The sequence below is a fragment of the Salvelinus namaycush genome, chromosome 37 (genome assembly GCF_016432855.1).
Source record: "Salvelinus namaycush isolate Seneca chromosome 37, SaNama_1.0, whole genome shotgun sequence".
Taxonomy (NCBI): domain Eukaryota; kingdom Metazoa; phylum Chordata; class Actinopteri; order Salmoniformes; family Salmonidae; genus Salvelinus; species Salvelinus namaycush.
Genome location: NC_052343.1, coordinates 16712617 through 16725684, shown reverse-complemented (window position 1 = coordinate 16725684; position 13068 = coordinate 16712617). Strand labels below are relative to the sequence as shown.

General features: G+C 49.7%; 1 protein-coding gene across 1 annotated transcript in view; it reads right to left on the bottom strand.

The window, feature by feature from the left end:
• Positions 1-13068, bottom strand: part of tg (thyroglobulin) — a 77999-nt gene that overhangs the window by 23514 nt on the left and 41417 nt on the right. Inside the window, exons 34-42 of the mRNA XM_038977455.1 lie at positions 11841-11952; positions 11537-11616; positions 10956-11099; positions 10131-10196; positions 7196-7330; positions 5212-5388; positions 4040-4244; positions 2559-2650; positions 644-799 (exon numbers count right to left, since the gene is read on the bottom strand). Coding sequence (XP_038833383.1) covers positions 644-799; positions 2559-2650; positions 4040-4244; positions 5212-5388; positions 7196-7330; positions 10131-10196; positions 10956-11099; positions 11537-11616; positions 11841-11952 — 1167 coding nt within the window. The remainder of the gene's footprint in view (positions 1-643; positions 800-2558; positions 2651-4039; positions 4245-5211; positions 5389-7195; positions 7331-10130; positions 10197-10955; positions 11100-11536; positions 11617-11840; positions 11953-13068) is intronic.

Sequence of the window (13068 nt, the reverse complement as noted above, 5' to 3'; positions counted from 1 at the left end):
GTTTAGTAGGTGTGGATGTGTTGCAGGGTCTTCTAGAGTTGCTGTCTGAGGGCTCCTATCACCAAGACTATACATCATACTCTAAAACACAAAGTGCTGTCTCGGATAACAAAGTTGAAACTTGAACACACAGACACACAGTCCTTCCGCATGTCTGTGAGAGTGCCAGCTGTGTGCTATGGCTGGCTAGCTGACTGTGGAGAGAGTCACTCCTCCCTCTCAGTGCCACATCAGCACAGAACACACCATCAGCAGAGATGCGTTTCCCCCCCCCCCCCATCTCTCTCCCTCCCCCCCCACCCCATCTCTCCCTCCCCCCTCCACCCCATCTCTCCCTCCCCCCTCCACCCCATCTCTCCCTCCCCCCTCCACCCCATCTCTCCCTCCGGGCCCTCTAAGCCCTCCACAGCAGCAGAATACCAACAGTAAACATGTCATCCTCTCCCCTTCACTTCCATCGTGACCTGATTCTATCTTCATGTCCACTATCTTCCTTCTACTTTAACATTCACTTATTATGCGCTCTCAGATCCAAATGTGAGTTCAGATTTAGAAGGCAGCACTCGTGACTTTTGTTACTTTTGAAAGCATATAACCTATAAGATAATTGAATGCTGCTTCTAACGTGTGTTAAGGGGAGCACCTGTGCTGAGGAATCCGAACGCTGCAACCCTGGTGTTGACGGTAACCACGACGATGTTGCCGACGGCAGCCAGGTAGGAGCCGTCCAGTAGAGATGGTGTGTCATTGCTGGCTGCTCCAGACGGGTTATGGAAGAACACCAGGACCGCTGCACTCCCTCTCTATCAGAGGAATGACACGGCAGACCCACTGTCAATCTGAGGGACCGGTAGTGGAGTGGTGTCTGAGGTGTCTAGGGGTTACTAAAGGAGAGGTCAACAGGCTTCTAGTGCAACGGTCAATCTGAGGGACCGGTAGTGGAGTGGTGTCTGAGGTGTCTAGGGGTTACTAAAGGAGAGGTCAACAGGCTTCTAGTGCAACGGTCAATCTGAGGGACCGGTAGTGGAGTGGTGTCTGAGGTGTCTAGGGGTTACTAAAGGAGAGGTCAACAGGCTTCTAGTGCAACGGTCAATCTGAGGGACCGGTAGTGGAGTGGTGTCTGAGGTGTCTAGGGGTTACTAAAGGAGAGGTCAGCAGGCTTCTAGTGCAACGGTCAATCTGAGGGACCGGTAGTGGAGTGGTGTCTGAGGTGTCTAGGGGTTACTAAAGGAGAGGTCAACAGGCTTCTAGTGCAACGGTCAATCTGAGGGACCGGTAGTGGAGTGGTGTCTGAGGTGTCTAGGGGTTACTAAAGGAGAGGTCAACAGGCTTCTAGTGCAACGGTCAATCTGAGGGACCGGTAGTGGAGTGGTGTCTGAGGTGTCTAGGGGTTACTAAAGGAGAGGTCAACAGGCTTCTAGTGCAACGGTCAATCTGAGGGACCGGTAGTGGAGTGGTGTCTGAGGTGTCTAGGGGTTACTAAAGGAGAGGTCAACAGGCTTCTAGTGCAACGGTCAATCTGAGGGACCGGTAGTGGAGTGGTGTCTGAGGTGTCTAGGGGTTACTAAAGGAGAGGTCAACAGGCTTCTAGTGCAACGGTCAATCTGAGGGACCGGTAGTGGAGTGGTGTCTGAGGTGTCTAGGGGTTACTAAAGGAGAGGTCAACAGGCTTCTAGTGCAACGGTCAATCTGAGGGACCGGTAGTGGAGTGGTGTCTGAGGTGTCTAGGGGTTACTAAAGGAGAGGTCAACAGGCTTCTAGTGCAACGGTCAATCTGAGGGACCGGTAGTGGAGTGGTGTCTGAGGTGTCTAGGGGTTACTAAAGGAGAGGTCAGCAGGCTTCTAGTGCAACGGTCAATCTGAGGGACCGGTAGTGGAGTGGTGTCTGAGGTGTCTAGGGGTTACTAAAGGAGAGGTCAACAGGCTTCTAGTGCAACGGTCAATCTGAGGGACCGGTAGTGGAGTGGTGTCTGAGGTGTCTAGGGGTTACTAAAGGAGAGGTCAACAGGCTTCTAGTGCAACGGTCAATCTGAGGGACCGGTAGTGGAGTGGTGTCTGAGGTGTCTAGGGGTTACTAAAGGAGAGGTCAACAGGCTTCTAGTGCAACGGTCAATCTGAGGGACCGGTAGTGGAGTGGTGTCTGAGGTGTCTAGGGGTTACTAAAGGAGAGGTCAACAGGCTTCTAGTGCAACGGTCAATCTGAGGGACCGGTAGTGGAGTGGTGTCTGAGGTGTCTAGGGGTTACTAAAGGAGAGGTCAACAGGCTTCTAGTGCAACGGTCAATCTGAGGGACCGGTAGTGGAGTGGTGTCTGAGGTGTCTAGGGGTTACTAAAGGAGAGGTCAGCAGGCTTCTAGTGCAACGGTCAATCTGAGGGACCGGTAGTGGAGTGGTGTCTGAGGTGTCTAGGGGTTACTAAAGGAGAGGTCAACAGGCTTCTAGTGCAACGGTCAATCTGAGGGACCGGTAGTGGAGTGGTGTCTGAGGTGTCTAGGGGTTACTAAAGGAGAGGTCAACAGGCTTCTAGTGCAACAAAGATCTCTATAGGTACAATGTGACTTACGATGCCGCTGGGGACGAAGATGTTGAGGTACAGACAGTCCTCACTGCTGGCTGATGACTCCACAGCTCCAGGCTGCAGACAGCTGGGTCTACCATGGGAAACATCCACAATAACAAGATTAGAGGACACATTAACACACTGCATGTGGTACAACTGGGTCGACCATGGGAAACATGCACAATAACAAGATTAGAGGACACATTAACACACTGCATGTGGTACAACTGGGTCTACCATGGGAAACATCCACAATAACAAGATTAGAGGACACATTAACACACTGCATGTGGTACAACTGGGTCGACCATGGGAAACATCCACAACAACAGGATTAGAGGACACATTAACACACTGCATGTGGTACAACTGGGTCTACCATGGGAAACATGCACAATAACAGGATTAGAGGACACATTAACACACTGCATGTGGTACAACTGGGTCGACCATGGGAAACATCCACAACAACAAAATTACAGGACACATTAACACACTGCAGATAAGGAACCAACACAGACACACACTAAAACAACAGATAGACAGATATGAGACAAACAAAGAAATACCATTACACGTGGTGCAAATATGGAAGCAACACAGACACACACTCAGACAGACACTCAGACAGACATTCTTAAAGAGATGGAACAGGATCTTTAGCCCTTACAAATTCATAACACATCATAGAAATTGCATGGAGCCCCAGACCGAGGGTGATTGACCGTCATCTTGAACTTCTTCCATTTTCTAATAATTGCGCCAACAGTTGTTGCCTTCTCACCAAGCTGCTTGCCTATTGTCCTGTAGCCCATCCCAGCCTTGTTCAGGTCTACAATTTTATCCCTGATGTCCTTACACAGCTCTCTGGTCTTGGCCATTGTGGAGAGGCTGGAGTCTGTTTGATTGAGTGTGTGGACAGGTGTCTTTTATACAGGTAACGAGTTCAAACAGGTGCAGTTAATACAGGTAATGAGTGGAGAACAGGAGGGCTTCTTAAAGAACAACTAACAGGTCTGTGAGAGCCGGAATTCTTACTGGTTGGTAGGTGATCAAATACTTATGTCATGCAATAAAATGCTAATTAATTACTTAAAAATCATATACAATGTGATTTTCTGGATTTTTGTTTTAGATTCCGTCTCTCACAGTTGAAGTGTACCTATGATAAAAAATTACAGACCTCTACATGCTTTGTAAGTAGGAAAACCTGCAAAATTGGCAGTGTATCCAATACTTGTCTGCCCCTGAACAAGGCAGTTAACCCACTGTTCCTAGGCTGTCATTGTGAATAAGAATTTGTTCTTAACTGACTTGCCTAGTTAAATAAAGGTAAAATATTTTTAGATTTTTTGAAAATAACTTTTTCAGAGACCCGTTTTGGCTCGTGAACGCAACTTTCAAAACTACTGGATGAAATTATCCAAAACCTTTCTAACGCATCTTAAAAAATATCTTCCTCCACAGAGTCATTGTTTACCTGGTAATCGTGGCGTTCCATGTGCCACTCCATTCAGCAGGCTGTGGGGGGGCGAAACGGAGGGCTCTGATAGGAGGACGAGCGTACGGAACTCCCAAGAACTGTCTGACTGTCTTCCTGTCTGACCCGAGCAGCGTTGTCATGGCCTCTCCCTGGAGCGTTCCGTGAGCCGGGATAAACACTGACGTCAACTCCGCCTTGGGTTCTGGATCCCACAGAAAAAATAATCATCAGTCAGAGGGAAGCCTGGACTGACAACTATGGGCCCTGGTCAACAGTAGTGCACCATATAGGGAACAGGTGCGATTTGGGACGGAGACCCCGTCTGCACTGGAATCAACCAGCTGTAAAACTCATTCAGCACATCTCTGAAGATAAATAACGCTTTCTAATAATAATGATCATTACAATAAGTAGGCTGCAGTGATTGACATGACCTAACCCACCAATAAACATCTCTGTTTCTTCAAACACTAGACATATTAGCAGCAGTAAAGTGAGCCAGGGTCAGGGATGTATAGTGAACCAGGGTCAGGGATGTATAGTGAGTCAGGGTCAGGGATGTATAGTGAACCAGGGTCAGGGATGTAAAGTGAGCCAGGGTCAGGGATGTATAGTGAACCAGGGTCAGGGATGTATAGTGAACCAGGGTCAGGGATGTATAGTGAACCAGGGTCAGGGATGTATAGTGAACCAGGGTCAGGGATGTATAGTGAACCAGGGTCAGGGATGTATAGTGAACCAGGGTCAGGGATGTAAAGTGAACCAGGGTCAGGGATGTATAGTGAACCAGGGTCAGGGATGTATAGTGAGCCAGGGTCAGGGATGTATAGTGAGTCAGGGTCAGGGATGTATAGTGAACCAGGGTCAGGGATGTATAGTGAACCAGGGTCAGGGATGTATAGTGAACCAGGGTCAGGGATGTATAGTGAACCAGGGTCAGGGATGTATAGTGAACCAGGGTCAGGGATGTATAGTGAACCAGGGCCAGGGATGTATAGTGAACCAGGGTCAGGGATGTATAGTGAACCAGGGCCAGGGATGTATAGTGAACCAGGGTCAGGGATGTATAGTGAGCCAGGGTCAGGGATGTATAGTGAGCCAGGGTCAGGGATGTATAGTGAACCAGGGTCAGGGATGTATAGTGAGCCAGGGTCAGGGATGTTGCCTACCTTTGTGGAGGTAGACCTTGAGAGCTGACTCTCTGATGACCAGCCGACAGTCCTGACCTCCAGTGGTGGTGGTAGTGGAGGGGCCACAGGCCAGGGTGTCTGGGTAGAGGACACAGCGGACAGCCGAGACGGTCCGCCCCACTGACACCACAGCACAGGACTCAGCCTCCTCACAGGCTGAGGGGAGACACACAGACACAGTTTAATGGACAGAAAAGGAGACTAGAGAGAGGTAGATACAAGGATTGGGGTTCAGACAGGAGAGACCGAGGAGGGGCACAGATGAGGGGTACAGACAGGAGAGACCGAGGAGGGGCACAGATGAGGGGCTCAGACAGGAGAGACCGAGGAGGGGCACAGATGAGGGGCACAGACAGGAGAGACCGAGGAGGGGCACAGATGAGGGGTACAGACAGGAGAGACCGAGGAGGAGCACAGATGAGGGGCACAGACAGGAGAGACCGAGGAGGGGCACAGATGAGGGGTACAGACAGGAGAGACCGAGGAGGGGCACAGATGAGGGGCTCAGACAGGAGAGACCGAGGAGGGGCACAGATGAGGGGCACAGACAGGAGAGACCGAGGAGGGGCACAGATGAGGGGTACAGACAGGAGAGACCGAGGAGGGGCACAGATGAGGGGCACAGACAGGAGAGACCGAGGAGGAGCACAGACACGAGAGACCGAGGAGGGGCACAGATGAGGGGTACAGACAGGAGAGACCGAGGAGGGGCACAGATGAGGGGCACAGACAGGAGAGACCGAGGAGGGGCACAGATGAGGGGCACAGACAGGAGAGACCGAGGAGGAGCACAGATGAGGGGCACAGACAGGAGAGACCGAGGAGGGGCACAGATGAGGGGCTCAGACAGGAGAGACCGAGGAGGAGCACAGACACGAGAGACCGAGGAGGGGCACAGATGAGGGGCACAGACAGGAGAGACCGAGGAGGAGCACAGACACGAGAGACCGAGGAGGGGCACAGATGAGGGGCACAGACAGGAGAGACCGAGGAGGGGCACAGATGAGGGGCTCAGACAGGAGAGACCGAGGAGGAGCACAGACACGAGAGACCGAGGAGGGGCACAGATGAGGGGCACAGACAGGAGAGACCAAGGAGGGGCACAGATGAGGGGCTCAGACAGGAGAGACCGAGGAGGGGCACAGATGAGGGGCACAGACAGGAGAGACCGAGGAGGGGCACAGATGAGGGGTACAACCAGGAGAGACCGAGGAGGAGCACAGATGAGGGGTACAGACAGGAGAGACCGAGGAGGGGCACAGATGAGGGGTACAGACAGGAGAGACCGAGGAGGGGCACAGATGAGGGGTACAGACAGGAGAGACCGAGGAGGAGCACAGATGAGGAGCACAGACAGGAGAGACCGAGGAGGGGCACAGATGAGGGGCACAGACAGGAGAGACCGAGGAGGGGCACAGATGAGGGGTACAACCAGGAGAGACCGAGGAGGAGCACAGATGAGGGGTACAGACAGGAGAGACCGAGGAGGGGCACAGATGAGGGGCTCAGACAGGAGAGACCGAGGAGGGGCACAGATGAGGGGCACAGACAGGAGAGACCGAGGAGGAGCACAGACACGAGAGACCGAGGAGGGGCACAGATGAGGGGCACAGACAGGAGAGACCGAGGAGGGGCACAGATGAGGGGCACAGACAGGAGAGACCGAGGAGGGGCACAGATGAGGGGCACAGATGAGGGGCACAGACAGGAGAGACCGAGGAGGAGCACAGACACGAGAGACTGAGGAGGGGCACAGATGAGGGGCACAGATGAGGGGCACAGACAGGAGAGACCGAAGAGGGGCACAGATGAGGGGCACAGACAGGAGAGACCGAGGAGGGGCACAGATGAGGGGCACAGACAGGAGAGACCGAGGAGGGGCTTAAACCCTCTTGCCAGGGGGCATGTGTGGTCCTGAGTTGGGGGACGTTGACCTCTGGCACACGATGAAGATGTTTCTCACCAGACAGACACCAGTCTCTGGTCCTGTCCAGGTCCTCAGCGATGTCTTTACTGATGTGAATAATGTCAAACGTGGAGACGGACGGATCCACCAGAGTAGAGGACGCATCCAGGAGTCTCCACTCACTCAAACTCACTGGCAGAGAGACACACATCTTTATCAGCAGGGGATGCATCTAACACATTGTCTGCATTTAACACATTGTCCCATAGGGCTCTGTTCAGAAGCAGTATCCTACACAAGGTAAAAGGCTCCATATTTTGGATGCAGCCATTGAAATGTATTTTAATGTCAAAAGGACAGAGCTCTCTTAAGCATCCAATTCCAACACTATCTAGTGTGCTAGATGGTAATGAGAGCAGTTGAAAGCCTGTAACCTCCTCTGTCTAATGGACAGGTTCATAGCTACTGGAGCCGTTGGAGACAGCATCTCCTCTGTCTAATGGACAGGTTTCTAGCTGCTGGAGGGTATGGAGACAGCATCTCCTCTGTCTAATGGACAGGTTTCTAGCTGCTGGAGGGTATGGAGACAGCATCTCCTCTGTCTAATGGACAGGTTCATAGCTACAGGAAGCCGTTGGAGACAGCATCTCCTCTGTCTAATGGACAGGTTTCTAGCTGCTGGAGGGTATGGAGACAGCATCTCCTCTGTCTAATGGACAGGTTTATAGTTACTGGAGCCGTTGGAGACAGCATCTCCTCTGTCTAATGGACAGGTTTATAGTTACTGGAGCCGTTGGAGACAGCATCCCCTCTGTCTAATGGACAGGTTTCTAGCTACTGGAGCTGTTGGAGACAGCATCTCCTCTGTCTAATGGACAGGTTTCTAGTTACTGGAGCCGTTGGAGACAGCATCTCCTCTGTCTAATGGACAGGTTTATAGTTACTGGAGCCGTTGGAGACAGCATCTCCTCTGTCTAATGGACAGGTTTATAGTTACTGGAGCCGTTGGAGACAGCATCTCCTCTGTCTAATGGACAGGTTTATAGTTACTGGAGCCGTTGGAGACAGCATCTCCTCTGTCTAATGGACAGGTTTATAGTTACTGGAGGGTATGGAGACAGCATCTCCTCTGTCTAATGGACAGGTTTATAGTTACTGGAGCCGTTGGAGACAGCATCTCCTCTGTCTAATGGACAGGTTCATAGCTACAGGAAGCCGTTGGAGACAGCATCTCCTCTGTCTAATGGACAGGTTTCTAGCTGCTGGAGGGTATGGAGACAGCATCTCCTCTGTCTAATGGACAGGTTTATAGTTACTGGAGCCGTTGGAGACAGCATCTCCTCTGTCTAATGGACAGGTTTATAGTTACTGGAGCCGTTGGAGACAGCATCCCCTCTGTCTAATGGACAGGTTTATAGTTACTGGAGCCGTTGGAGACAGCATCTCCTCTGTCTAATGGACAGGTTTATAGTTACTGGAGCCGTTGGAGACAGCATCCCCTCTGTCTAATGGACAGGTTTCTAGCTACTGGAGCTGTTGGAGACAGCATCTCCTCTGTCTAATGGACAGGTTTATAGTTACTGGAGCCGTTGGAGACAGCATCTCCTCTGTCTAATGGACAGGTTTATAGTTACTGGAGCCGTTGGAGACAGCATCTCCTCTGTCTAATGGACAGGTTTATAGTTACTGGAGCCGTTGGAGACAGCATCTCCTCTGTCTAATGGACAGGTTTATAGTTACTGGAGGGTATGGAGACAGCATCTCCTCTGTCTAATGGACAGGTTTATAGTTACTGGAGCCGTTGGAGACAGCATCGCCTCTGTCTAATGGACAGGTTCATAGCTACAGGAAGCCGTTGGAGACAGCATCTCCTCTGTCTAATGGACAGGTTTCTAGCTGCTGGAGGGTATGGAGACAGCATCTCCTCTGTCTAATGGACAGGTTTCTAGTTACTGGAGCCGTTGGAGACAGAATCTCCTCTGTCTAATGGACAGGTTTCTAGTTACTGGAGCCGTTGGAGACAGCATCTCCTCTGTCTAATGGACAGGTTTATAGTTACTGGAGCCGTTGGAGACAGCATCTCCTCTGTCTAATGGACAGGTTTATAGTTACTGGAGGGTATGGAGACAGCATCTCCTCTGTCTAATGGACAGGTTTATAGTTACTGGAGCCATTGGAGACAGCATCTCCTCTGTCTAATGGACAGGTTTCTAGCTAGTGGAGCCATTGGAGACAGCATCTCCTCTGTCTAATAGACAGGTTTCTAGCTGCTGGAGGGTATGGAGGAAGTGTGTCTAATTAAAGGCTAAGTGGGAAACACGGTGGCTTGTAAACATTTCAGCACGTCAGCACAATGAAAGCTCGCAAAATGACCATGTTAGTTTGTCTCTTTGATGTGAGGGCGGGGGGGGTTCCCTTTGAACACACACAAATGTGAAATGGGTTGTCGCCCAAACAGCACCCCATTCCCCATAATGCACTATTTTTTAACAGAGCCCTATGGGCATTGGTCAAAAGTAGAGCACTATATAAGGAATAGGCTCACGAGTGGCGCAGGGGTCTAAGGCACTGCATCTCAGTGCTAGAGGCGTCACTACAGACACTGGTTCTAACCCGGGTTGTATCACAACCGGCCGTGATCGGGAGTCCCATAGGGCGGCGTACAATTGGCCCAGCGTTTGTCTGTGTTAGGGGAGGGTTTGGCAGGTGTAGGCCGTCACTGTAAATAAGAATTTGTTCTTAACTGAGTTGCCTAGTTAAATAAAGGTTAAATAGAGGTTAAATAAATAAAACATATACAGAAGGAACAGGGGGCCATTTGGGCCTCATCCAGAGACAGAAAGGCCGACCTGTTTCTATCCAACCATTTACAGAAGGATGACAGCAGGAGTAAACACACAGTAGTCTGTTTACTGTAGCTGACGTGTCAAACTAACAGTGTGATGTATTGTACATTCTAACTCCTGAGGAGAAATATTAACTGCACTCTTACCATTCTTTGAAGGAACACGTAGTTCGAAACTGGGGCACAATCGTGGTGATTTAGTCCACTGGTTAACTGTGGGGAACAATGGAAACGTTTGAGTCGTCACGTAATCAATTCCTTAATGATCAGAAAACAACTTGGCTAATAAATGTGTCTGTTAGATCACGTGGCTCTGCAACACCAACTGGAGGAAATATGTATTACCGCTGTGCCCCAAATAGCACCCTAGGGCACGACATAGATAGGGTGCCACTTGAAACAGAAACAAGTGTGTTAGCTATAAAGGGACTCTTAAGAATAGAAAAATTACCACAGAGTCTGAGAATTTCTCAAAAAAAGTAAGAACAATTTGTAGTCTCTGAAATCCTTACCAGGTGGCAAAATATAACACACAAAAAGAGATCAACAGCTGAAGCAGAATAACACGTGTATCTGTTTAAATCAGTGTGCAGCGTCTCCTTGTCTGTGTCCCAAATAGCACACTATTCCCCCAATGAGCTCTGGTCAAATGTAGTGCACTATAAAGAGAAGGTTCCATTTGGGACGCACAGACTGTAACCAGGGCAACGCCGCTGTCACTATTTCCAGAAGAGAAAGTAACATTCAAGACATCAAACCTAAAAGGTAAGAGACAACTCAAGATGTTGGCCAGATGTTCGTCAAGATGTGTTTCATGCCTCCTCGCTGAGTAAGCTACCATAAACGTTGTAGCGTTTCAAATGGCACCCTATTCCCTATGTAGTGCACTACTTTTGACCAGGAGCCCATAGGGAATAGGGTGCCATTTGGGAGTCACCCTGTACCTACTTATCCTCAGACGTATACACACACCTGGTTTCTCGTACCAGCCAAGCGGATACACGCCGGTTTCTACTTTGGAGGGGGTGCAGTCCTGGACTCTCCAGGTTGTCCTCTCACCTTCACCACATGTCTGGATGCCAAAGCTGTTCAGAGTCAGGCAGAGAACGTCTGGTCCTGGATGGAGACAGCACACACACACACACACACACACACACACACACACACACACACACACACACACACACACACACACACACACACACACACACACACACACACACACACACACACAAAGACACACACACACAAAGACACACACAAAGACACAAAGACACACACACACACACAAAGACACACACACACACACACACACACACACACACACACACACACAAAGACACACACACACACACAAAGACACACACACACACACAAAGACACACACACACACACAGACACACTTGAGGAAATATTTGTGTCTCCTTTGGACTTTGGAGCTATATTGTGATTGTTTCCCTCTTCTCTCTTGCCCCTTGAACTTTGAATGTCGGAGAAATTGTCAGCACTGTAAAAACATGTCAATAAATATCTTGACTGAAATAACAACTGACCAGGTGACTGTGTGTCCCTGACGTATCCGATTCCACGGCAACAGGGGTCTTCATCACATCTCCGTTCACACTCACGGAACCTGGAACAAACACAAAGCAGGCACACACTTTTTCTTTGGGGAAACTAAACAGGAACTGTTAAAGACTTGGTCATTATCCTACTACTCATGCAGTAAAAAAATGGTTTTCCTAAAGAAGATTTTTGTTATTGCTTGAAGTAGTGAAATACGTTTTACTGTGGGTGGTGGTGGTAGTGAGAACAGAACCAGTGAGACCCAGGTAACACTGCCCTAAGGCCTCTTACCCCTCAGTGATAGGCTTGGCACTCAGGTTGACACGGCTGCGGACGGAATAAGACACCATCTTCTTAAAGGGAACATGGCTGTAAAAACTCTCCACGCTTCCAGTCAGATCAACTGTTAAAACACAACAGACAGAACAACACAAATGAGCTCCTGAAATCATAGAAAATGTCATTTTTTCTGGAGAAAAACTGTGTGTGCTTCCTTCAGCTGTTTTAATGGAGAGAAGTTGATGAAGTTTTAGAGGCTAATGTATTATTCTAGTAAATAATATGGTAGTGGGATAAGTTGAAGAAGCACTACAGCACCACACTACAACACACTGACCAAGAACCTACCAGGGATCTCATCCTGCAGCACATCACTACAACATACTGACCAAGAACCTACCAGGGATCTCATCCTGCAGCACATCACTACAACATACTGACCAAGAACCTACCAGGGATCTCATCCTGCAGCACATCTCTACAACATACTGACCAAGAACCTACCAGGGATCTCTTCCTGCAGCACATCACTACAACATACTGACCAAGAACCTACCAGGGATCTCATCCTGCAACACCATACTACAACATACTAACCAAGAACCTACCAGGGATCTCATCATTGCAGCACCACACTACAACATACTGACCAAGAACCTACCAGGGATCTCTTCCTGCAGCACCACACTACAACATACTGACCAAGAACCTACCAGGGATCTCATCCTGCAGCACCACACTACAACATACTGACCAAGAACCTACCAGGGATCTCATCCTGCAGCACATCACTACAACATACTGACCAAGAACCTACCAGGGATCTCATCCTGCAGCACCACACTACAACATACTGACCAAGAACCTACCAGGGATCTCACCTGCAGCACCACACTACAACATACTGACCAAGAACCTACCAGTGATCTCATCCTGCAGCACATCACTACAACATACTGACCAAGAACCTACCAGGGATCTCATCCTGCAGCACATCACTACAACATACTGACCAAGAACCTACCAGGGATCTCATCCTGCAGCACATCACTTTCCACCAACAGAAAGAACAATGTCGTACTCTTTGCCTGAATGGACTCTGTCTAACGGAGCTCAATGTTTCCCTAACTAGTATGGTTCATTATGACTGGGCTACAGTACAGTACTCTGGCCAGGGTTACTGGGTCTGAGTGAATCTGGCTGTGGTCTTGAAGTACAGGATGTCCCAGAGAGAGCCCTG